Source organism: Phyllobates terribilis, unplaced genomic scaffold, assembly GCF_046119375.1.
Source record: "Phyllobates terribilis strain yellow unplaced genomic scaffold, ASM4611937v1 Scaffold_291__1_contigs__length_2406647, whole genome shotgun sequence".
Taxonomy (NCBI): Eukaryota; Metazoa; Chordata; class Amphibia; order Anura; family Dendrobatidae; genus Phyllobates; species Phyllobates terribilis.
Genome location: NW_027363051.1, coordinates 802,937 through 828,931, shown reverse-complemented (window position 1 = coordinate 828,931; position 25,995 = coordinate 802,937). Strand labels below are relative to the sequence as shown.

Below are 25,995 nucleotides of genomic sequence, written 5' to 3'. Positions count from 1 at the left end.
GCTGGAGGTGAAGTTACCACTGTGACCGACCCCGCTGGAGGTGGAGTTACCACGGTGACTGTCCCCCGCTGGAGGTGGAGTTACCACGGTGACCGTCCCCCGCTGGAGGTGGAGTTACCACGGTGACCGCCCCCGCTGGAGGTGGAGTTACCACGGTGACCGTCCTCCGCTGGAGATGTAGTTACCACGGTGACCGTCCTCCGCTGGAGGTGGAGTTACCACGGTGACCGTCCTCCGCTGGAGGTGTAGTTACTACGGTGACCGTCCCCCGCTGGAGGTGTAGTTACCACGGTGACCGTCCCCCTCTGGCAGTGTAGTTACCACAGTGACCGTCCTTCGCTGGAGGTGTAGTTACCACGGTGACCGTCCTCTGCTGGCAGTGTAGTTACCATGGTGACCGTCCTCTGCTGGCAGTGTAGTTACCACAGTCACCGTCCTTCTCTGGAGGTGTAGATACCACGATGACCGTCCCCCGCTGGCTGTGTAGTTACCACGGTGACCGTCCCCCGCTGTAGGTGTAGTTACCATGATGACCGTCCTCTGCTGGAAGTGTAGTTACCACGGTGACCGTCCTCTGCTGGAAGTGTAGTTACCACGGTGACCGTCCTCCGCTGGAAGTGTAGTTACCACGGTGACCGTCCTCCGCTGGAGGTGTAGTTACCACGATGACCTTCCTACGCTGGCGGTGTAGTTACCACGGTGACCTTCATCCACTGGCGGTGTGGTTACCACGGTGACCATCCTCCTGCGAGGCTGATAATGAGCCGTCAGATCGGCGGAGGAGGTCGCGGTGGAGTTTGTGGCTTTTCCTCCTGATTCTTCCTGATAAATGTCGGATATTTGGGGCAGAATTCAGTGATTGTCGTTATATCGTCCCCTGTGATCGCCATCTTCTCCTTTATCATGAAGACGCCGGCAGGACGAGATCCCTCCAGCTGATCCAGTGTTCATCCCTCCTTCTCCTGAATGACCCCGAGGATGGACGAGGACGAGACCACCAGAAGATTATTACACTTCACCCTGGAGATCATCTCCCTGCTGAGCGGAGAGGTAACTCCTCTACATTTCTATCAGCTTTATTGTGTTATGTAACAAGTCCGACATCGGGAAGAGGAAATCCAGAAGAGGAAGAGAAGGATTCTTTACTGTAAGAGCAGTGATTGTGTGCAGCTCTCTGCCAGGAGGAGTTGTCACGGGGATTCCCTATAAGAGCTGTAGAGGGGCCTGGATGTCTGTCCTGAGTGTAATAATATTCCAGGTTATGGCCCCAGATTACTGGAGACGGTTATTGATCCCGGGATTTCTACTGATTGTCAGAACTGGAGTCGAGAAGGAATTCTTCTCCCTAAGTGTCTCTCTCCATACACAGGATTACACAATAGTGAGGAAGACACCGGGGGAGGGTGTGACTCCCATCATCCATCTCCAGGAGTCAGGAGGGCAGAGCCCGGACCCCATCACAGATCCTCCCCCGCACCCCCCGATACATGAGAGGAGGAAGGAGAAGATCCTAGAGCTCAGCAACAAGATGATTGAGCTGCTGAGCGGAGAGGTGACTGCTGGGACATTATACAGGACAGCACTGGAGGATTCTGGGTGATGACCGGGGAGGTGACTGCTGGGACATTATACAAGACAGCACTGGGGGATTCTGGGTAATGACCGGAGAGGTGACTGCTGGGACATTATACAGGACAGCACTGGAGGATTCTGGGTGATGACCGGGGAGGTGACTGCTGGGACATTATACAAGACAGCACTGGGGGATTCTGGGTAATGACTGGAGAGGTGACTGCTGGGACATTATACAGGACGCCACTGGAGGATTCTGGGTGATGACCGGAGAGGTGACTGCTGGGACATACAGGACAACACTGGAGGATTCTGGGTGATGACCGGAGAGGTGACTGCTGGGACATTAGACAGGACTGCACTGGAGGATTCTGGGTGATGACTGGTGAGGTGACTGCTGGGACATTATACAGGACAGCACTGGAGGATTCTGGGTGATGACCGGAGAGGTGACTGCTGGGACATTATACAGGACAGCACTAGAGGATTCTGGGTGATGAGCGGAGAGGTGACTGCTGGGACATTATACAAGACAGCACTGGAGGATTCTGGGTGATGAGCGGAGTGGTGACTGCTGGGACATTATACAGGACAGCACTAGAGGATTCTGGGTCATGAGCGGGGAGGTGACTGCTGGGACATTATACAAGACCGCACTGGAGGATTCTGGGTGATGACCGGAGAAGTGACTGCTGGGACATTATACAGGACAGCACTGGAGGATTCTGGGTGATGACCGGAGAAGTGACTGCTGGGACATTATGCAGGACAGCACTGGAGGATTCTGGGTGATGACTGGAGAGGTGACTGCTGGGACATTATACAGGGCAGCACTGGAGGATTCTGGGTGATGACCGGAGAGGTGACTGCTGGGACATTATACAGGATAGCACTGGAGGATTCTGGGTGCTGAGCGGAGAGGTGACTGCTGGGACATTATACAGGACAGCACTGGAGGGTTCTGGGTGATGGCGATGTCGTTGTTGTCAGGTTCCTATAAGGTGTCAGGACGTTGCTGTCTATCTCTCCATGGAGGAGTGGGAGTATCTAGAAGGACACCAGGATCGGTACCAGGAGGTGATGATGGAGGAGCTCCGGCCTCTTACACCAGGTTCGCTGTAGATGACGTGTAATGATGAATCTCCCATTTTCGGCTTTTCTCCTCTTTTTTTGCCTTGTACATGTGACTCTTGCGTTGCTGTTCTCGCTCCCTCCCTGTCTCGTCTTCTCCGCTCCCCTCCCCCATCGCTCACACAGGAGAGTGATTGTCAGCAGCGTTTGATTTTACATTCTGTGGATAAATCAGCAGATTTCCGATTGTGTTTGGAGGACAATGAAGCCACATAAGGCGACAGCAGAAGAAATATTAGGAAGATTCATCGCTTCATGACATAATGGCCGATCAGTAATGAGGGTTATGAAGGGTCGTTCCTCCTGAGCTTTTTGGGGTCTCAGGACTTGTTCTGGTGACTGATGGGGTCCTCTATCCACTGATCCGACGTCCCACACTGGACGGTTACTCCGGTGATGTCCCCCCCGGTATCAGTATGGTACAATATAAGGGAGGGCCCTGCTCACAGTCTACATGTTACAGGGGAATAGAAGGAGTTTCATATCGGACACGAACAGAAAAAGATGTTACACGTCTCTGAGGCCTCAGATTTGTAGTGATTTAAATTTATTGTGCATTGTTCCTTACAGGGAACCTGTCTGGTTGGATATCGCCAGTAACATGCACATATGGGGTTAATCTGCTGGTTAATAGCATTAGGGAGGTGCCCGGCCGCTGTACTGAGTGTGCGGCACCCGGAAGCCGCCGGCTTTCAGTCATGCAGGCGCCAACGCACCTACAGTCACCGTACGCAGCACTGAGAGGGTCTGAGGCGGAGCGGGGCTGGCGGCAGTGAGGGTCTGAGGCGGAGCGGGGCTGGCGGCAGTGAGGGTCTGAGGCGGAGCGGGGCTGGCGGCAGTGAGGGTCTGAGGCGGAGCGGGGCTGGCGGCAGTGAGGGTCTGAGGCGGAGCGGGGCTGGCGGCAGTGAGGGTCTGAGGCGGAGCGGGGCTGGCGGCAGTGAGGGTCTGAGGCGGAGCGGGGCTGGCGGCAGTGAGGGTCTGAGGCGGAGCGGGGCTGGCGGCAGTGAGGGTCTGAGGCGGAGCGGGGCTGGCGGCAGTGAGGGTCTGAGGCGGAGCGGGGCTGGCGGCAGTGAGGGTCTGAGGCGGAGCGGGGCTGGCGGCAGTGAGGGTCTGAGGCGGAGCGGGGCTGGCGGCAGTGAGGGTCTGAGGCGGAGCGGGGCTGGCGGCAGTGAGGGTCTGAGGCGGAGCGGGGCTGGCGGCAGTGAGGGTCTGAGGCGGAGCGGGGCTGGCGGCAGTGAGGGTCTGAGGCGGAGCGGGGCTGGCGGCAGTGAGGGTCTGAGGCGGAGCGGGGCTGGCGGCAGTGAGGGTCTGAGGCGGAGCGGGGCTGGCGGCAGTGAGGGTCTGAGGCGGAGCGGGGCTGGCGGCAGTGAGGGTCTGAGGCGGAGCGGGGCTGGCGGCAGTGAGGGTCTGAGGCGGAGCGGGGCTGGCGGCAGTGAGGGTCTGAGGCGGAGCGGGGCTGGCGGCAGTGAGGGTCTGAGGCGGAGCGGGGCTGGCGGCAGTGAGGGTCTGAGGCGGAGCGGGGCTGGCGGCAGTGAGGGTCTGAGGCGGAGCGGGGCTGGCGGCAGTGAGGGTCTGAGGCGGAGCGGGGCTGGCGGCAGTGAGGGTCTGAGGCGGAGCGGGGCTGGCGGCAGTGAGGGTCTGAGGCGGAGCGGGGCTGGCGGCAGTGAGGGTCTGAGGCGGAGCGGGGCTGGCGGCAGTGAGGGTCTGAGGCGGAGCGGGGCTGGCGGCAGTGAGGGTCTGAGGCGGAGCGGGGCTGGCGGCAGTGAGGGTCTGAGGCGGAGCGGGGCTGGCGGCGGTGAGGGTCTGAGGCGGAGCGGGGCTGGCGGCGGTGAGGGTCTGAGGCGGAGCGGGGCTGGCGGCGGTGAGGGTCTGAGGCGGAGCGGGGCTGGCGGCGGTGAGGGTCTGAGGCGGAGCGGGGCTGGCGGCGGTGAGGGTCTGAGGCGGAGCGGGGCTGGCGGCGGTGAGGGTCTGAGGCGGAGCGGGGCTGGCGGCGGTGAGGGTCTGAGGCGGAGCGGGGCTGGCGGCGGTGAGGGTCTGAGGCGGAGCGGGGCTGGCGGCGGTGAGGGTCTGAGGCGGAGCGGGGCTGGCGGCGGTGAGGGTCTGAGGCGGAGCGGGGCTGGCGGCGGTGAGGGTCTGAGGCGGAGCGGGGCCGGTGAGGGTCTGAGGCGGAGCGGGGCCGGCGGCAGTGAGGGTCTGAGGCGGAGCGGGGCCGGCGGCAGTGAGGGTCTGAGGCGGAGCGGGGCCGGTGGCAGTGAGGGTCTGAGGCGGAGCGGGGCCGGTGAGGGTCTGAGGCGGAGCGGGGCCGGTGAGGGTCTGAGGCGGAGCGGGGCCGGTGAGGGTCTGAGGCGGAGCGGGGCCGGCGGCAGTGAGGGTCTGAGGCGGAGCGGGGCCGGCGGCAGTGAGGGTCTGAGGCGGAGCGGGGCCGGCGGCGGTGAGGGTCTAAGCCGGAGCGGGGCTGGCGGCGGTGAGGGTCTAAGCCGGAGCGGGGCTGGCGGCGGTGAGGGTCTAAGCCGGAGCGGGGCTGGCGGCGGTGAGGGTCTGAGGCGGAGCGGGGCTGGCGGCGGTGAGGGTCTGAGGCGGAGCGGGGCTGGCGGCGGTGAGGGTCTGAGGCGGAGCGGGGCTGGCGGCGGTGAGGGTCTGAGGCGGAGCGGGGCTGGCGGCGGTGAGGGTCTGAGGCGGAGCGGGGCTGGCGGCGGTGAGGGTCTGAGGCGGAGCGGGGCTGGCGGCGGTGAGGGTCTGAGGCGGAGCGGGGCTGGCGGCGGTGAGGGTCTGAGGCGGAGCGGGGCTGGCGGCGGTGAGGGTCTGAGGCGGAGCGGGGCTGGCGGCGGTGAGGGTCTGAGGCGGAGCGGGGCCGGTGAGGGTCTGAGGCGGAGCGGGGCCGGCGGCAGTGAGGGTCTGAGGCGGAGCGGGGCCGGTGAGGGTCTGAGGCGGAGCGGGGCCGGTGAGGGTCTGAGGCGGAGCGGGGCCGGCGGCAGTGAGGGTCTGAGGCGGAGCGGGGCTGGCGGCGGTGAGGGTCTGAGGCGGAGCGGGGCTGGTGGCAGTGAGGGTCTGAGGCGGAGCGGGGCCGGCGGCAGTGAGGGTCTGAGGCGGAGCGGGGCTGGCGGCGGTGAGGGTCTGAGGCGGAGCGGGGCTGGTGGCAGTGAGGGTCTGAGGCGGAGCGGGGCTGGCGGCAGTGAGGGTCTGAGGCGGAGCTGGGCTGGCGGCGGTGAGGGTCTGAGGCGGAGCGGGGCTGGCGGCGGTGAGGGTCTGAGCCGGAGCGGGGCTGGAGGCAGTGAGGGTCTGAGGCGTAAACCGTGTGCTGCAAAACCTGAAGAGAAGAAGCAACAGAAGAAGAAAAGGGATTAAACACGTCACACTGCTGTAGCCAATCGCCAACCGGAGCTCTCACTGCTAAGCCCCGCCCCCTGAACACATGGCGGTGACGTCACCACAGGTCCTTTACCACTTCTCTACTGAGCTCCGCTTCCTGATCACATGGCGGTGACGTCACCACAGGTCCTTCACCACTTCTCTCCTGAGCCGCGCCGCCTGATCACATGGCGGTGACGTCACCACAGGTCCTTCACCACTTCTCTCTTGAGCTCCGCCCCCTGATCACATGGCGGTGACGTCACCACAGGTCCTCCCGCTCTCAATGCAGCAGCTCCGTCCTGGTTGTGCGCAGCTCTTGCTCTCTGGTATCAGCCAGCAGCAGGTTTCCGCTTCCCGCCATTCCGGTGAGATTACAGGGAGGGTTTGTGGTGAATCTGTGAGAGGAGAGTGTGGGGTGAGATCAGAGCTGTTCCTGTGGAGGCTCCTGCTCCATGTGACTGCGGCTCCTCAGTGTTGTATGGGGGATGTGCAGCGGCTCCTCCTCACCTCACCGCCCCCGCTGGAGGTGGAGTTACCACGGTGACCGTCCCCCGCTGGAGGTGTAGTTACCACAGTGACCGTCCCCCGCTGGAGGTGTAGTTACCACAGTGACCGCCCCCGCTGGAGGTGGAGTTACTACGGTGACCGTCCTCCGCTGGAGGTGTAGTTACCACGGTGACCGACCCCGCTGGAGGTGGAGTTACCACGGTGACCGCCCCCGCTGGAGGTGGAGTTACCACGGTGACCGTCCTCCGCTGGAGATGTAGTTACCACGGTGACCGTCCTCCGCTGGAGGTGGAGTTACCACGGTGACCGTCCTCCGCTGGAGGTGTAGTTACTACGGTGACCGTCCCCCGCTGGAGGTGTAGTTACTACGGTGGGACATTACTACTGGGACATTATACAGGACTGCACTGGAGGATTCTGGGTGATGACCGGAGAGGTGACTGCTGGGACATTATACTGGACGGCACTGGAGGATTCTGGGTGATGAGCGGAGAGGTGACTGCTGGGACATTATACAGGACAGCACTGGAGGATTCTGGGTGATAACCGGAGAGGTAACTGCTGGGACATTATACAGGACAGCACTGGAGGATTCTGGGTGATGAGCGGAGAGGAGACTTCTGGGACATTATGCATGACAGCACTGGAGGTTTCTGGGTGATGACCGGAGAAGTGATCCAGGAGAATCAGCAGGGAGCAGTAACCTTTGGGTTTAGCTGTTCGTAGATCATTAGAGACTTTAGTGAGGGCAGTTTCAGTGGAGTGTAAGGAGCGGAAACCAGATTGTAGAGGGTCGAGGAGAGAGTTATCTGAGAGATAGCGGATTAGACGGGAGTGGACCAGGCGTTCCAGGAGTTTAGAGATGAAAGGAAGATTAGAGACAGGTCTGTAGTTAGCAGCGCAGTTCTGGTCCAGGGATGGCTTTTTAAGTAAAGGGGTTATGATGGCGTGTTTAAATGAGGGAAAGATACCTGAAGAAAGAGAGAGGTTAAATATTTTAGTCAGGTGAGTGGTGATCACCGGTGAGAGAGACTGCAGATGTGAAGGAATGGGGTCACTGTTGTAGGTTGCAGGTTGAGAAGTGAGGAGCTGGGTAACTTCTTCTGTAACAGGCTCAAAGATGACTAGTGAGCTTGAAGTGCGGCAGGGAAGGGGATCCAGGCACTGAGGAGATTGGGCTGAGTTGTCCTGATGGATGTGGTTGATTTTTTCTAGGAAATAAGTGGCCAGATCCTCACCGCTGAGGTTGGTGGTGGGGGCCTGTGCATTAGGTTTCAGGAGGGAGTTTAAGGTTTCAAAAAGTCGTTTTGGATTGTTGGACAGTGAAGTGATGAGGGTGGTGAAGTAGGATTGTTTGGCCAGATGAAGGGCAGAGTTATAGCTTTTGAGCATGAATTTATAGTGGATGAAGTCCCCTGCTAAAAGAGATTTTCTCCACTGACGCTCAGCACACCTTGAGCAACGCTGAAGAAAGCGTGTTTGCATTGTGTGTCAGGGCTGCCGTTGTCTGTGTCGGGTCTTTCTGCATGTAGAAGGTGCTGCTTCATCTAGGGCGCTCTTCAGTGTATTATTGTAGTGTGACAATGCCAAGTTTGGACAGGAGAGGGAGGAGATGGGGGCTGAAGATGTGTGGAGATTGTCCATAAGCTGCTGGGTATTAATGGCACGTGTATTCCTAGAAGTGTGGTAAGTGGGGGTGTCCCGGGTAAGGAGACAGTTCTTGACAGAGAAGGAAAGAAGGTTGTGGTCCAAGAGCAGGAGAGGGGAGTTAGTAAAGTCATGCAGCGAGCAGAGACGGGAGAAAACCAGGTCCAGAGTATTCCCGTCTTCATGTGTAGGAGAGTTAGTAACCTATGAGAGGCAGATTGGGAGAAGAGATCATTGATGGGGATGTTAAAGTCTCCCATGATGAGGGTGGGGATGTCACAGGATAGAAAGTGAGGAAGCCAGGTGGCAAAGTGATCCAGGAACTGGTGGGAGGAGCCTGGAGGGCAATACACAACCGCCATTCACAGGGAGAAGGGTTTGCGGAGTCTGATGGTGTGGACTTCAAAGGAAGGAAACATAAGTGAGGGAACTGGGGGGATGACCTGGAAAGCACATTGTGGTGAAAGGAGCAAACCAACACCTCCACCCTGTCTATTCTCAGGTCTGGTCGTATGTGAAAATTTTAGCCCACCAAATGAGAGAGCAGCAGCTGCGGTGGTGTCTGAATGCTGGATCCAGATTTTTGTAATAGCCAGAAGGTGAAGGGAATTGCTGAGGAAAAAATCGTGAATGTAAGTTAGTTTGTTACACACAGACCGTCTGTTCCAGAGAGCACAATGAAAGCAATAGGAGAGGGCAAGCACTGAATGTTACTAAGATTAGCAGGATTTCTATATGCAGCTGGAGGAGAGTATATGCTAGTGCAGGGAGGCCCAGGGTTGGGGGAGATGTCGCCAGCGACTAGGAGAAGGAGAAAAAAAGAGAAAGAGCAGGTGGTGCAATGATTTGTATGAACATTTTGAGTGCTGTATGGAGGTAGTGGATGGTTTGGAGTGGGTGAGAAATGTCAGTAGAGCCTCAGAGTTATACATGAGAGAGGGGAAAAGGGAGGGGTGGATATGGAGAGAGTGCACAGAATGTGTTAAAGGGCGGACGAGATGTGAGAAAGCAGAAGTTAAAACAAGTAAGAGGCAGATTGCTATGACTAATGCATAATGCAATACAACTGACCAAGAAGCAGCATGTTTGTATGAATATCTTATGCACCTTACCTGTCTCCTGCCCTGTCCAACTGCCATTGTATAGCTGCTTATTAAAAGCACTTTAAGCTATTGCACTTAGTCTGTTGCACGCATGACCCAGCACGCGTGCTATCCTGAGCCAGAGCTGAATATATATGAATTGAAATGTCTGCTAACATGCAGCACCTAATCTAATACTCTATATATACTCACCCTATAACTAACACATCAGACATTAGGTCACATACATACTCATATATAAACACAGGGTACAGCAATATGTGCAGAAAGAGGGAAGAGGCGCATGACCGTCCTGGTCACCCTCTTACACATTTCCTCCCCCCGTGATATTAATATCTCACTCCTCTGCTACGTGTTATCTCTTCTGAAATCTGCATTGTATTTCCATGTTACTTGCAATGCTCTGCAGCTAATCACTGGTATACACACTGCTCAAAAAATAAAGGGAACACTTAAACAACAGAATATAACTGCAAGTGAATCAAACTTCTGTGAAATCAAACTGTCCACTAAGGAAGCAACACTGATTGACAATCAATTTCACATGTTGTTGTGCAAATGGAATAGACAATAGATGGAAATTATTGGCAATTATCAAGACACCCTCAATAAAGGAGTGGTTCTGCAGGTGGGGACCACAGACCACATCTCAGTACCAATGCTTTCTGGCTGATGTTTTGGTCACTTTTGAACGTGTAAACCTGCCGCCGTTTCACTCCGGTGCGCCAGTTACGTTGCCTTCACCAGCCTTTGTTGCGCCTTCACCCAGGCTTGCATTGTACAGCGCCTCCTGCTCTGCAGCTTAGGAAACAAACCACTGACACACCCAAACCTTTGCTGAAGGCTTTTTAATGGATTCTGTAGCCATGAGCCACTTGTAAGACTCGGCAGGAGGGAGTGGACCGCCCCACTGCCACCTGCAGATCACTCCCAAAATAAAAGCCCATGCTGGGTTTTCTTAAATCCAACTTGGTCAAATAGTTTGACTTCTGCATTGCTGATCACCATTATTGGCATCCCTTCATTTTTTCCATGGCCTGTACAATATCTTCAGAAATAATGAAAGTTACAGTATATCCTTAGAATTTTTTTAATAGGTGGTCCAAAGTAATACAACAATAGAACATTGTTTAACCTCCTTGTGGCAATTTCAAAGAAGAAACCGAATAAACAGCATGTGCAGCAATAAAGGCCCCCCTAAACCCCTAATTAATACTTGGCAGAAAAACAAGAACCTCCTCCAGCGGTAGCCAAAAATATAAAAAGCAAAGTTTATTGATCACATTAGAAACTGTAGTAGCAAGTCACCAAAAGAGATCCATAGATATTCTATTCTATTTTCTGCTGTTTGTCTCCACGTCCGAGACTGGGACGGCTCCGCGCGCTGCCTTACAGATGAAGACTGCTAATCAACGTTGGGTGAGCTGACTATTCCTTTACCCCATTCCCCTCTGTTCTTCAAGTAATTAATACTTGGTTGCACACCCTTTGGCATTGCTGACAGCCTCCAAACATTTCTTGTAGCCATCTATAAGCTTCTTGCACTTCTCAGCTGGGATTTTCTCCCGCTCTTCCTTTGCAGTTTGTTCGAGCTCTTGAATGTTTGCAGGTTCTTTTTCCCAACGGCAGATTTCAGCTCACCCCAAAGATTTTCAGTGGGATTGAGGTCTGGACTCGTTGCTGGCCATTATAAAACAGTCCATGTTTTTTCTTTTTCAACCCTTTCCTGTGTACTTTTGGATATGTGCTTTGGGTCATTGTCTTGCTGGAGGACCCATGATCTTTGACTCAAACCAAATTTTCTTTCACTGGGTAGGACATTTCTGTTAGAACCCTCCTGTTTGTTTTTTCCATCTTGTGTTTTGCGGTCATGTGACCATCTGCCTTTATATTCCAGCTCCGCCCTTGTGGCTGTGCTGGACTTCAGTGTTTGACTGTTTCTCTAGCCTGGTGCTTCGGTGCGTTTCTCTATCAAGTTCGCTTGGTCCTCTGGGACCTCTAGTACATTTTTGTCAGTTTGTCTTTTTGTGTTCTGCAACAACTTCTCTGTTTAGGAGGTGTCCCATTTTTGTCCCAGTCCTTAGTTCTTTTAGGGACCCCTCCCTTTATTCTATAGGTCTTCGTTCTGACTAGCCGAGGACTAAGGCAGGTCTGTTCACTAGGAACAGGCTGCCTGCTACATCGTAGGGATTCAGCTTAGTCTTACTGTAGGGACAGCTTTCCCCTATCTTTGCTTAGTACTTGTTGCAGATCATAACAATTTCGCTCTAAAACCTCTTGTTAATTCTTAGATTTCATGATTCCTGTGATATGGTCAAGGCCTCCAGTACCAGATGCTGCAATGCAACCCCACAGTATTGTGGATCCTCCACCATGCTTAAGTGTTGGTAAGGTTTTCTTTCCTTATATCAAAAGAATCTAGTCAGCACTCCGTACAGCTGGGGTGGTGCACGTGGAAAACAGTGTTTCTGGGAAAAGCAAATCCCGGCACTCACATGTTGATGATTAATTTGTTTATTCCACAACTCACATTGTGAGTTGTGGAATAAACAAATTAATCATCAACACATGAATGCCGGGATTTTCTTTCCTTATATAACCTTCATTGCGTCGTCTGTAAACAAACTGTTGCTTTGCATTGCCAAAAAGCTCTATTTTTGTTTCATCTGTCCACAGAACATTTTCCCAGAAGGATTGAGGCTTGTCAAAGTACTCTTTGGCAAAGATCAGTCGTTCCTTTTTATGTCTTTTATTCAGCAATGGTTTCTTCCTTGGCCTTCGCCCATAAAGCTCTGCTTGGTTTAGTGTGCGGCGTATGGTACTTGTTTTAACCATGACCCCAGACTATTCCAGGTTGGCCTTCAGGTATTTGGATGTTTGACGTGATGGTTTTTTTCCACTATTTCCACCAATCTTTGAAGACCTCTTTTGCCAATTTTCCTCTTTCCAGGGAGGTTCTTGATGGTTCTATGCTTGGCAAACTTATTAATGACATTGCGCACTGTTGAAACTGGGATACCAAGGTTTTTGGAGATGGCCTTCTACCCTTTGGAAGTCTTGTGTTTGCTAATAGCAGTTCTGATGTCCTCAGGCAGCTCCTTTGTCTTCACCATTGTGACAAAGGAACGGGGCCTACCATGTGGCTTTTTAAAACACTGAAGTCATCATTCATTGGCTAATTCTTGTCACATGGGCACTGACAATCAAAGGAGAATCTCTTTTGTGATTTACCACAGGCGAGTCAAAATGTGTTTCCATACTAAATTAAGGTAAAGGTGGAAATACCAGTGACACAGAAAGCTTTAGATTTTTCTATTTTTCCCTCCCATTGGTTTTTGTTTTAAATTATCATTTGCTCTTTTGTATTTAACATGAGTCTCTATACAAAAAAACTGTTTCACTTTATTCATTTTTTTCAGGAGATATTCCACATTATGTACTTAAAGCGCACCTGTCAGCAGGATTGTGCTTAGTAAACTACATAGACTGTCAGGTAGGCGACATTACACTGATTAAAATGATACCTTTTTTGATGAAATCCGTCCTGTGGTTCTTGTGTAATCTTTACTTTCAGTTTGGAGATAATGATATGCTCGTGCTCCAGGGCGACCTGTGGGGGGCGCTCTATCTGGTGCTCTGATTACATATTCACCTGTATGCTCTTATGGCAGCTCACTGTGCCTTCACTGACCTGCCTCCTATTTTACCTAGCCACGCACTACTAGATGCATTATGTAAAATAGGAGGCAGGTCAGTGAACGATAAGTGAGCTGTCATAAGAGCATACAGATGAATATGTAAGCAGAAACCCAGATAGAGCGCCCCCCATAGGCTGCACCGGAGCACGAGCATATCATTATCTCCAAACTGAAAGTAAAGATTACACAAGAACCACAAGACGGATTTCATCAACCAAGGTGTCATATTAATCAGTGTAATGTCGCCCTCCTGACAGTGTATGTAGTTTACTGAGCACAATCCTGCTGACAGGTGCCAATAACGATTAGCAGGAATGTATCGCAAATGATGTTGTCCTCTATTTTTATCTTCTCCTTTTATTGTAAAGACGCCCTCCAGCTGATCCAGTGTTCATCACTCCTTCTCCTGAATGACCCCCCGAGGATGGACGAGGACGAGACCACCAGAAGATTATTACACTTCACCCTGGAGATCATCTCCCTGCTGAGCGGAGAGGTAACTCCTCTACATTTCTATCAGCTTTATTGTGTTATGTAACAAGTCCGACATCGGGAAGAGGAAATCCAGAAGAGGAAGAGAAGGATTCTTTACTGTAAGAGCAGTGATTGTGTGCAGCTCTCTGCCAGGAGGAGTTGTCATGGGGATTCCCTATAAGAGCTGTAGAGGGGCCTGGATGTCTGTCCTGAGTGTAATAATATTCCAGGTTATGGCCCCAGATTACTGGAGACGGTTATTGATCCTGGGATTTCTACTGATTGTCAGATCTGGAGTCGGGAAAGAATTCTTCTCCCTAAGTGTCTCTCTCCATACACAGGATTACACAATAGTGAGGAAGACACCGAGGGAGGGTGTGACTCCCATCATCCATCTCCAGGAGTCAGGAGGGCGGAGCCCGGACCCCATAACACAGCCTCCCCCGCACCCCCCGATACATGAGAGGAGGAAGAAGAAGATCCTAGAGCTCAGCAACAAGATGATTGAGCTGCTGAGCGGAGAGGTGACTGCTGGGACATTATACAGGACGGCACTGGAGGATTCTGGGTGATGACCGGAGAGGTGACTGCTGGGACATTATACAGGACAGCACTGGAGGATTCTGGGTGATGAGCGGAGAGGTGACTGCTGGGACATTATACAGGATGGCACTGGAGGATTGTGGGTGATGACCGGAGAGGTGACTGCTGGGACATTATACAGGACAGCACTGGAGGATTCTGGGTGATGAGTGGAGAGGTGACTGCTGGGACATTATACAGGAGAGCACTGGAGGATTCTGGGTGATGACTGGAGAGGTGACTGCTGGGACATTATACAGGACAGCACTGGAGGATTCTGGGTGATGAGCGGAGAGGTGACTGCTGGGACATTATACAGGACAGCACTGGAGGATTCTGGGTGATGACGGTGTCGTTGTTGTCAGGTTCCTATAAGGTGTCAGGACGTCGCTGTCTATCTCTCCATGGAGGAGTGGGAGTATCTAGAAGGACACCAGGATCGGTACCAGGAGGTGATGATGGAGGAGCTCCGGCCTCTGACATCACCAGGTGAGAGGAGACTCTTGTTGGCTCCGGTGGATGTGATGACATCTCTCGGCCTCGTCCTATAATAGATGATTTTTCTCCAGACTTGCTCTGGTTTTCTCTACATTTTCTCACAGCTTTCATTCCCTGATTATTCTCTTCTGATCTGTGAGTCCCGATTTCTCCTCTGTCGTCTTCATCAGTCTTGAGTCTTCGTCCTCGGCGGCTTCTTTCAGAATCTTTCACCTTCCTTAGAGCATCGGTCACATTTTGTCAGCAGATGTCCCAGCGCTTCTGTCCGTTGATTGTTACTCAGCAGAGTCGGGGTTAATTTACTGATGATTTTCCCCCTAATCCGCTGTCGCTCGTCCGTCCCTCTGAATCTGTGCCGGCTCAATGTCGTCATCAGTCGTGGTCGGGCTTCTTGCTTTTTGGGTTTTGTTTCTCAGCATTTATTGGGCGGTAAGAACGACGTCGCTGCCATTTTCCAGGTCAGTACAGTTACAGCAATTCCAAACTTGTCAGGTTTATTTTTTAGAATATATTTTATGGGTTAAATATTCAGAACTGTTGCTGACACCCATCACTTTATCTTCCGTTATCGGAGCTGTGTGAGGGCTTCTCTTTTTGAATGGCGCGCTGACCTTTTTGTTGGTGACTTTTTTGATCATTGTTTTTTCATTGACTTTTTGGGGAGGTGTTTTTGATGTGTTTTTTTCTTTTGACGTTTACCGTGTGAGATAAAACCTGATGTGAAACTGCCAAATAATATATATATATATATATATATATATATATATATATATATATATATATATATATACACAGTACAGACCAAAAGTTTGGACAGACCTCATTTAAAGATTTTTCTGTATTTTCATGACTTTGAAAATTGTACATTCACACTGAAGGCATCAAAACTATGAATTAACACATGTGGAATTATATACTTAACAAAAAAGTGTGAAACAACTGAAAATATGTCTTATATTCTAGGTTCTTCAAAGTAGCCACCTTTTGCTTTGATGACTGCTTTGCACACTCTTGGCATTCTCTTGATGAGCTTCAAGAGGTAGTCACCGGAAATGGTTTTCACTTCACAGGTGTGCCCTGTCAGGTTTAATAAGTGGGAATTCTTGCCTTATAAATGGGGTTGGGACCATCAATTGTGTTGTGCAGAAGTCAGATGGATACACAGCTGATAGTCCTACTGAATAGACTGTTAGCTGCTTTTTTCTTGCCATAATACAAATTCTAAGTAAAGAAAAACGAGTGGCCATCATTACTTTAAGAAATGAAGGAGCTGCTTTTTTCTTGCCATAATACAAATTCTAAGTAAAGAAAAACGAGTGGCCATCATTACTTTAAGAAATGAAGGTCAGTCAGTGCGAAAAATTGGGCAAACTTTGAAAGTGTCCCCAAGTGCAGTTGCAAAAACCATCAAGCGCTACAAAGAAACTGGCTCACATGAGGACCGCCCCAGGAAAGGAAGACCAAGAGTCACCTCTGCTTCTGAGGATAAGTTTATCCGAGTCACCAGCCTCAGAAATCGCAGGTTAACAGCAGCTCAGATTAGAGACCAGGTCAATGCCACACAGAGTTCTAGCAGCAGACACATCTCTTCAACAACTGTCCGGTTGCGCACCGATGAATAACTGGGCCGCATTCACACCTCGTCTTAATGATTTAATAAGTACATTTTTAATTTTCCTAATTGTGTTTTTAATATTACTTCCCTCTTTTATTTTCATATTGTTCTTACACAAGTCTCATGCTGCCATATAAATGACTGAGCTTGCGATTCGGACAGAACCCCGGGGGAAGATTCCGTATAATGAGGCTCTGTGGACGCCGTCTGGCCTATGATCCAGTGATGTCCATCTTTTTAAGCGTGCATAAAAGCGCAGTCGACCGGAGGCTAGACGGAGTCCGGTGTAACTCTGCTGCCTCATTATTCCGAATGGATCCCTCGGGGGTGTCATCTGAATCATGTATTTTGTAGATTTAGATGGAAACCCCGATGTACAGTGGGTACGGAAAGTATTCAGACCCCTTTACATTTTTCACTCTTTGTTTCATTGCAGCTATTCGGTAAGTTCTAAAAAGTTCATTTTTTTTCTCATTATAGTACACGCTGCACCCCATCTTGACTGAAAAAAACCCCAGAAATGTAGACATTTTTGCAAATTTATTATAAAAGAAAAACTGAAATATCACATGGTCATAAGTATTCAGACCCTTTGCTCAGTATTGAGTAGAAGCCCCTTTTGAGCTAGTACAGCCATGAGTCTTCTTGGGAATGATGCAACAAGTTTTTCACCCCTGGATTTGGGGATCCTCTTCCATTCTTCCTTGCAGATCCTCTCCAGTTCCATCAGGTTGGATGGTGAACATTGATGGACAGACATTTTCAGGTCTCTCCAGAGATGCTCAATTGGGTTTAGGTCAGGGCTCTGGCTGGGCCAATCAAGAATGGTCACAGAGTTGTTCTGAAGCCACTCCTTTGTCATTTTAGCTGTGTGCTTAGGGTCACTGTCTTGTTGGAAGGTGAACCTTCGGCCAAGTCTGAGATCCACAGCACTCTAGAAGAGGTTTTCACCCAGGATATCTCTGTACTTGGCTGCTTTCATGTTTCCTTCAATTGCAACCAGTCATCCTGTGCCTGCAGCTGAAAAATACCCCCATAGTATGATGCTGCCACCACCATGTTTCACTGTAGGGATTGTATTGGGCAGGTCATGAGCAGTGCCAGGTTTTCTCCACACATACCGCTTAGAATTATCACCAAGAAGTTCTATCTTCGTCTCATCAGACCAGATAATCTTATTTCTCATAGTCTGTGAGTCCTTCATGTGTTTTTGAGCAAACTCTATGTGGGCTTTCATATGTCTTGCACTGAGTAGATCCTTCCATCTGGCCACTCTGTCATAAAGGCCCGACTCGTGGAGGGCTGCAGTGATCGTTGACTTTTGTGAGCTTTCTCCCTACTGCATCGCTGGAGCTCAGCCACAGTAATCTTGGGGTTTTTCTTTACCTCTCCTACCAAGGCTCTTCTCCCATGATAGCTCAGTTTGGCTGGACGGCCAGGTCTAGGAAGACTTCTGGTGGTCCCAAACTTCTTCCATTTAAGGATTATGAAGGCCACTGTGCTCTTAGGAACTTTGAGTAATGCCGAAATTCTTTTGAAACCTTGGCCAGATCTGTGCCTTGCCACAATTCTGTCTCTGAGCTACTTGGGCAGTTCCTTTGAGCTGATGATTCTCATTTGGTCTGACATGCACTGTGAGCTGTGAGGTCTTATATAGACAGGTGGGTGTCTTTCAAAATCAAGTCCTATAAGTTTAATTAAACACAGCTGGACTCCAATGAAGGAGTAGAACCATCTCACGGAGGATCACAAGGAAATGGACAGCATGTAACTTAAATATGAGTGTCTGAGCGAAGGATTTTAATACTTATGACCATGTGATGTTTCAGTTTTTCTTTTTTAATAAATTTGCAAAATTGTCTGCATTTCTGCTTTTTTTTCAGTCAAGATGGGGTGCAAAGTGTACTTTAATGAGTAAAATAAAGGAACTTTTTAGAATTTACTGCAATGAAACAAAGAGTGAAAAATGTAAAGGGGTCTGAATACTTTCCGTACCCACTGTAAGTGTTCAGCGTACAGCACAGGATAAATATGCTCCAAAATGTTCTGTACCCCAAAATGCCACCATTAAGAGCTTCTACTCAACCCACAAAAAACAAGTCACCACTCAGGTTCATCATCTGTAAACAGTAATATAGGGGGTGTCTATATCACTGGTAGCACTCTGGAAAAGTGACTTGGCTCCCACTTAAAGAAATCCAGTGACATCTGCGCTCCCAAATCCAAATGCCCCCCCCCCTCCTGGGCCCCACAGTGTGCAGTTAGCATCCACATGTTTGGCATTACTGTAGCGAGGAGAGACAATTTATTTCTCCAGAAAGCACTAGCTGGGAATCATGTACTGGGCGCTACAACGTAAGGGCACTACAATGTACCGGACACTACAATGTACTGGCCACTGTAATAAAATATTTGCATTTTCACTTCGCAACATTCATTACTGCTCGTTTCTGGAAAGCACCCATGGAGTCAAATTCATCACTACACCTGTAGATACATTTCCATAGGGGTGTAATTTCAAAACTGGTGTCACTTGAGGGGGGATTCTGCTCTTCTGCCACTTAGGGGCTCTGGATATGGAGTCTGCAAGCTGTTCTACTAAAGTTTGTTCTCCAAGAGTCAAATAGCGCTCCTAACATTTTGTGAATCACAATTACCTTGCATTCATTGGGAAAGTGTGCGGTGGATGCTGGGTGTGACGCGCGGGGTAACCCCACCCACAGCCTGGCATCCACCGCGGGGATCGCATCACCGAGTCACGCCTCACTTGACGTGACATCAGGGGAAGCAAGAGCCGGCTGCAGCCGGGGGTCGCGTGATGCCGGTGAGTGTCCAGCGATAGCGCCGCTCGCAGACAATAAAGACAAAGCTAGGTAATTAAAAGAAAACTTCTCTCAACGGGTTAATTACATTGGGGGAATTTTTAATAGTAGTGGACAACTTCTTTAATTGCGTGGACACTTTTCTACACTAAGGGCAAGATATGAAGCTTGAGAGAGTGAAATGGCACCAGAGGTACATTAAGGGAACCTGTCATCAGGAATTACCACTTAAAGAACTATTTGCTGTCTAGTCTCTGCCACCCCTGACTTGTGCCAATGTCACCAGTTTATAAGTGTTATTCACTTTACCTGTCATTGTGTTAATGTTATGGCATGTAGTTGTCCTCCTTATTACCGGTACTTTCACTGACGAGGGTCTTCATTGTGAGATCCAGAAAATACATTCAGAAATCTCTTTTGTGTTGAAGAAAAAAACTCACATCTAATTTATCTTTCATCCTAATAGGAAATCCTTGTGAGAATAACGGTTCATCACTAAATTGTAAAAAAGAAGATCTCATGAAGCACTCTAATGGAGAGAACCTCACCACACTTCCTGCACCTCCTGGACTTCACAGCACTTCACTTTCTTATAATCCTCCTAATCATGAGGAATCATCTCACATTATTACCGAAAGTCCAGGGGGCAAAGTGGATTCAAGATTTCAGTGTGACAAGCAATTTACAAAAAGCTCAGATTTTTTAACACACAGAAAACACAAAGGAAAAAAGCCATACTCCTGTTCAGAATGTGGGAAATGCTTTACATATAAATCACAATTTGTTATACATGAGAGAATTCACACAGGAGATAAGCCGTATTCATGTTCAGAATGCTGGAAATCTTTTATGTGTAAATCAAATCTTTCTGCTCATAAGAGAATTCATACAGGAGAAAAGCCATTTTCTTGTTCAGAATGTGGGAAATGTTTCAAAAGTAAATCAGAGCTTGTTACTCATCAGAGAACTCACACAGGAGAGAAGCCGTATTCATGTTCAGAATGTGGGAAATGCTTTACAAAAAAAAATTATCTTGTGCAGCATGAGAGAAGTCACACAGGAGAGAAGCCGTATTCATGTTCAGAATGTGGGAAGTCTTTTGTGCGTAAATCAACTCTTGCTGCACATAACAGAATTCATACAGGAGAAAAGCCATTTTCTTGTTCAGAATGTGGGAAATGCTTTATATATAAATCAGAGCTTGTTAAACATCAAAGAAATCACACCGGGGAGAAACCGTTTTCATGTTTACAATGTGGAAAATGCTTTACAGGTAAATCACAGCTTGTTACTCATCAGAGAACTCACACAGGAGAGAAGCCGTATTCATGTTCAGAATGTGGGAAATGCTTTACAAAAAAAAATTATCTTGTGCAGCATGAGATAAGTCACACAGGAGAGAAGCCGTATTCATGTTCAGAATGTGGAAAATCTTTTATGCGTAAATCAATTCTTGCTGCACATGAGAGAATTCACACAGGAGAGAAGCCGTATTCATGTTCAGAATGTGGGAAATCTTTTATACATAAATCATACCTTGTAAAACATGAGAGAAGTCATATGGGAAAGAAAGTGTAATTATGTTCACTGTGTTTTATAAAGTTTAATAAACATTGTTCAGCATAAAGGAGTACACCCCCTTTGATGAGTAAGATTTTATTTAATAGCTCACTGAACACAAGATCAATTTCTAAAATTTTGCCAACACTAAGTTTCATAGAACATTTTTTTGTAATCAAAACATGAAAGTAAAAGGTAATAATATAACTCTCATTACAAAATCTTCAGTTTTACTTTAATTAGTTGATGCAAAAATGAGTACACCCCACATCAAAAGCTACTACATCTATTATTTTGTATGGCCTCCATAATTTTAAAGGACGGCACCAAGTTTTCTAGGCCTGGAATGAACAAGTTAGTGACAATACTACATCTATCTTTTCTCTCTCTTTCGATAACGAGCTCTTAGAGCCTGGATGCTGGATGGAGCGATGACAACTTGTCTCTTCAGAATCCCCCATAGGTGTTTGGTTGGGTTCAGATCAGGAGACACTTGGCCACTGAATCACTGTCACCCTGTTCTTCAGAAATGTAACAGTGGCCTACCAAGGGAACAGAGTGATGGCAGCATCTTTTCTGTCACTACAGAGCAGAACATCTGTGAATTCAAGATACCATCAATGAAATGTAGCCCCTCATGCAGCGCACATAAGGACACGGCCACCACCAGGTCTCACTGTAGACCCCATGCATTCTCATTGTATTCCTCACCTCTTCAATGTCATACAGTTTTGAAGCCATCAGTTCCAAAAAAAACCTTTATCTTGGTCTCATCACTCCAGAGAATAAAGTCCCAGGAGTCTTCATATGTTTCCGCATGTGTCCTGGCAGATTGTAGGGCGGCTTTTTTGTGTATGGGATTTAGGAGAGGCTTTCTATGTGGACAACACCCATGTCTGCCATTCCTCTATAGAAAAATATGTCTGCTTTCAGCTCATCTCTCAATGCTTGGATGAAAAATCACAGTTGGGAAGGAATGGACGGGACAAAGAAAGTTACTGATAATCCAGCACTTGTTTTCCAGTGTGAATAAAACCAAAAACTTTTATTGAACAAATCAAATTAAAATCATAGAAACATTAAAAAACAGGAGCAAAACATCTCTGCGTTTCTACCTGGTATTTGTGTTCAGTTCTTCTTCATGACATAATAAATCACCAGTAACCGGCTTCTTATACACATCATAGGGTCTAATGCACAGCGGAGACCCCCAGCCCCAAATGGACATGTGCAAGTATGTCTACATTAACCCTATGGTCACATATGCTGTGAGCGGATATTATCAGGGTGGGAAGGTCCTCGGTTATTGGGCCCTTCCCAGCCTAAAAATACCAGCCCTCAGCCGCCTCAGAAATGGCGCACCAATTTAGGTGCTTTGCACGGCTCTTCACGATGGCCCTGGTGCGGTGGCAATCGGGGTAATGGTGGTTAGGGTTGATGACAGCTGTGATTTGTCATAAAACACAGCTGTCTTCAAGCCCTCAGGTTAGTAATGGAGAGGGAAAGGAAAGAGATCCCGACACTCACCTGTAGTCAATCATTTATTCCACATCCACAGATCTGCAAAACGTTTCAGCTCCTCCAGAGCTTTTGTCAATTGTGGCCAATCACATAGAAATACAACATTTATATAGAAAAAAAAACAAGGAAATGACATCAATGAAATAAAAAAATGAAGAAAACTACAAACATTCATATAATCATATTAGTCTCATTATATAAAATATACACTGCTCAGAAAAATAAAGGGAACACTTACACAACAGAATATAACTCCAAGTAAGTCAAACTTCTGTGAAATCAAACTGTCCACTTAGGAAGCAACACTGATTGACAATCAATTTCACATGGTGTTGTGCAAATGGAATAGACAATAGATGGAAATTATTGGCAATTATCAAGACACCCTCAAAGGAGTGGTTCTGCAGGTGGGGACCACAGACCACATCTCAGTACCAATGCTTTCTGGCTGATGTTTTGGTCAGTTTTGAATATTGGTTGTGCTTTCACACTCGTGGTAGCATGAGACGGACTCTACAACCCACAGAAGTTGCTCAGGTAGTGCAGCTCATCCAGGATGGCACATCAATGCGAGCTGTGGCAAGAAGGTTTGCTGTGTCTGTCAGCATAGTGTCCAAAGGCTGGAGGCGCTACCAGGAGATAGGCCAGTACACCAGGAGACGTGGAGGGGGTCGTAGGAGGGCAACAACACAGAAGCAGGACCGCTACCTCCGCCTTTGTGCAAGGAGGAGCACTGCCAGAGCCCTGCAAAATGACCTCCAGCAGGCCACAAATGTGCATGTGTCTGCACAAACAGAAACCGACTGCATGAGGGTGGTATGAGGGCCCGACGTCCACAGATGGGGGTTGTGCTCACAGCCCAACACCGTGCAGGGCGCTTGGCATTTGCCACAGAACACCAGGATTGGCAAAGTCGCCACTGGCGCCCTGTGCTCTTCACAGATGAAAGCAGGTTCACACTGAGCACATGTGACAGACGTGACAGAGTCTGGAAACGCCGTGGAGAGCGATCTGCAGCCTGCAACATCCTTCAGCATGACCGGTTTGGCAGTGGGTCAGTAATGGTGTGGGGTGGCATTTCTTTGGAGGGCCGCACTGCCCTCCATGTGCTCGCCAGAGGTAGCCTGACTTCCATTAGGTACCGAGATGAGATCCTCAGACCCCTTGTGAGACCATATGCTGGTGCGGTTGGCCCTGGGTTCCTCCTAATGCAGGACAATGCCAGACCTCATGTGGCTGGAGTGTGTCAGCAGTTCCTGCAAGATGAAGGCATTGAAGCTATGGACTGGCCGCCCGTTCCCCCAGACCTGAATCCGATTGAGCACATCATGTCTCGCTCCATCCACCGTCATCACGTTGCACCACAGACTGTCCAGGAGTTGGCGGATGCTTTAGTCCAGGTCTGGGAGGAGATCCCACAGGAGACCATCGGCAACCTCATCAGGAGCATGCCCAGGCGTTGTAGGGAGGTCATACAGGCACGTGGAGGCCACACACAATACTCAACCTCATCAGGAGCATGCCCAGGCATTGTAGGGAGGTCATACAGGCACGTGGAGGCCACACACAATACTCAGCCTCATTTTGACTTGTTTTAAGGACATTACATCAAAGTTGGATCAGCCTGTAGTGTGTTTTTCCACTTTGTACAGAACAAAGTATTCAATGAGAATATTTCATTCATTCAGATCTAGGATGGGTTATTTCAGTGTTCCCTTTATTTTTTTGAGCAGTGTATATACACAAAGATGAAAAAACGTCCATAACAAAGTATAATAACTATCAAATTAAATATTTTATTTTACACCAATACACATTGCCACAAATATATATATAGGCGTATATACACTGCTGGCCAAAAGTACTCAGTTTCTTCCTGAAAATGATTGCAATCACAAATTCTTTGGTCTTATTATCTTCATTTAATTTGCTTGCAAGGAATAAAACACAAAATAGAATGAAGCAAAAATCAAATCATTGATCATTTCACACAAAACTCCAAAAAAGGGCCTGACAAAAGTATTGGCACCCTCAGCCTAATACTTGGTTGCACAACCTTTAGCCAAAATAACTGGGAACAACCGCTTCCGGTAACCATCAATGAGTTTCTTACAATGCTCTGCTGGAATTGTAGACCATTCTTCTTTGGCAAACTGCTCCAGGTCCCTGATATTTGAAGGTTGCCTTCTCCAAACTGCCATTTTGAGATCTCTCCACAGGTGTTCTATGGGATTCGGGTCTGGACTCATTGCTGGCCACCTTAGAAGTCTCCAGTGCTTTCTCTAAAACCATTTTATAGTGCCTTTAGAAGTGTGTTTTAGGTCATTGTCCTGCAGGAAGAGCCATGACCTCTGAGGGAGACCCAGCTTTCTCACACTGGGCCCTACATTATGCTGCAAAATTTGTTAGTAGTCTTCAGACTTCATAATGCCCTGCACACGGTCAAGCAGTTCAGTGCCAGAGGCAGCAAAGCAACTCCAAAACATCAGGGAACCTCCGCCATGTTTGACTGTAGGGACCGTGTTCTTTTCTTTGAATGCCTCTTTTTTTTTTCCTGTACACTCTATGTTGATGCTTTTTGCCAAAAATCTCTACTTTTGTCTCATCTGACCAGAGAACATTCTTCCAAAACGTTTTAGGCTTTCTCAGGTAAGTTTTGGCAAACTACAGCCTGGCTTTTTTATGTCTCGGGGTAAGAAGTGGGGTCTTCCTGGGTATCCTACCATACAGTCCCTTTTCATTCAGACGCCGACGGATAGTACGGGTTGACACTGTTGTACCCTCGGACTGCAGGGCAGCTTGAACTTGTTTGGATGTTAGTCGAGGTTCTTTATCCACCATCCACACAATCTTGCGTTGAAATCGCTCGTCAATTTTTCTTTTCCGTCCACATCTAGGGAGGTTAGCCACAGTGCCATGGACTTTACACTTCTTGATGACACTGCGCACGGAAGACACAGGAACATTCAGGTCTTTGGAGATGGACTTGTAGCCTTGAGATTGCTCATGCTTCCTCACAATTTGGTTTCTCAAGTCCTCAGACAGTTCTTTGGTCTTCTTTCTTTTCTCCATGCTCAATGTGGTACACACAAGGACACAGGACAGAGGTTGAGTCAACTTTAATCCATGTTAACTGGCTGCAAGTGTGATTTAGTTATTGCCAACACTTGTTAGGTGCCACAGGTAAGTTACAGGTGCTGTTAATTACACGAATTAGAGAAGCATCACATGATTTTTAAAAGGGTGCCAATACTTTTGTCCACCCCCTTTTTTAGGTTTGGTGTGGAATTATATCAAATTTGGCTTTAGGACAATTCTTTTTGTGTTTTTTCATTGAAGACAAATTAAATGAAGAGAATAATACCAAAGAATTTGTGATTGCAATCATTTTCAGGAAGAAACTGAGTATTATCTGACAGAATTGCAGGGGTGCCAATACTTTTGGCAAGCACTGTAGGAAATGCAAAAAAAAGATAATAATAAGTTTTACTTATATAGCGCCAACATATTCCGCAGCACTTTACAATTAAACGGGGACATGTACAAACAATAAATTCAATACAAGGTAAGACAGTTTAAACAGTTACATTAGGAGCGAGGGTCCGGCCGCTCGCACGCTTACAATCTACAAGGGAATGGGGGGACACAATAGGTGAAAAGCACTTGTTATTTCAGGTCGGGCAATTATAATAAATAGGGATTTTTATATAAAGCTGCATGATCCGGTCATCAGCCCGTATGTATAAGTGCAATAATCAAGTATCGAGTGCAGTTATCGTGTGCATGGAGGGTGTGGAGACAGATGAAGAGTAGGGAGCAGATTCTGAATAATATTTAGAAGGAGGAAAAAGGGGAAAGTTTGTTTACTGAGTAGTTGAGGTGGTCGGCTTGTTTAAAGATATGGGTTTTTAAAG

General features: G+C 48.8%; 1 protein-coding gene across 1 annotated transcript in view; it reads left to right on the top strand.

Annotated features, from left to right (window-relative positions):
• The window catches only part of LOC141220396 (uncharacterized), a 163,367-nt gene that overhangs the window by 102,710 nt on the left and 34,662 nt on the right, over positions 1-25,995 (top strand). Inside the window, 6 exon segments of the mRNA XM_073666323.1 lie at positions 6,320-6,419; positions 11,603-11,698; positions 13,378-13,505; positions 13,825-14,007; positions 14,431-14,554; positions 19,467-20,572. Of these exon segments, the coding sequence (XP_073522424.1) occupies positions 6,320-6,419; positions 11,603-11,698; positions 13,378-13,505; positions 13,825-14,007; positions 14,431-14,554; positions 19,467-20,572 (1,737 nt within the window).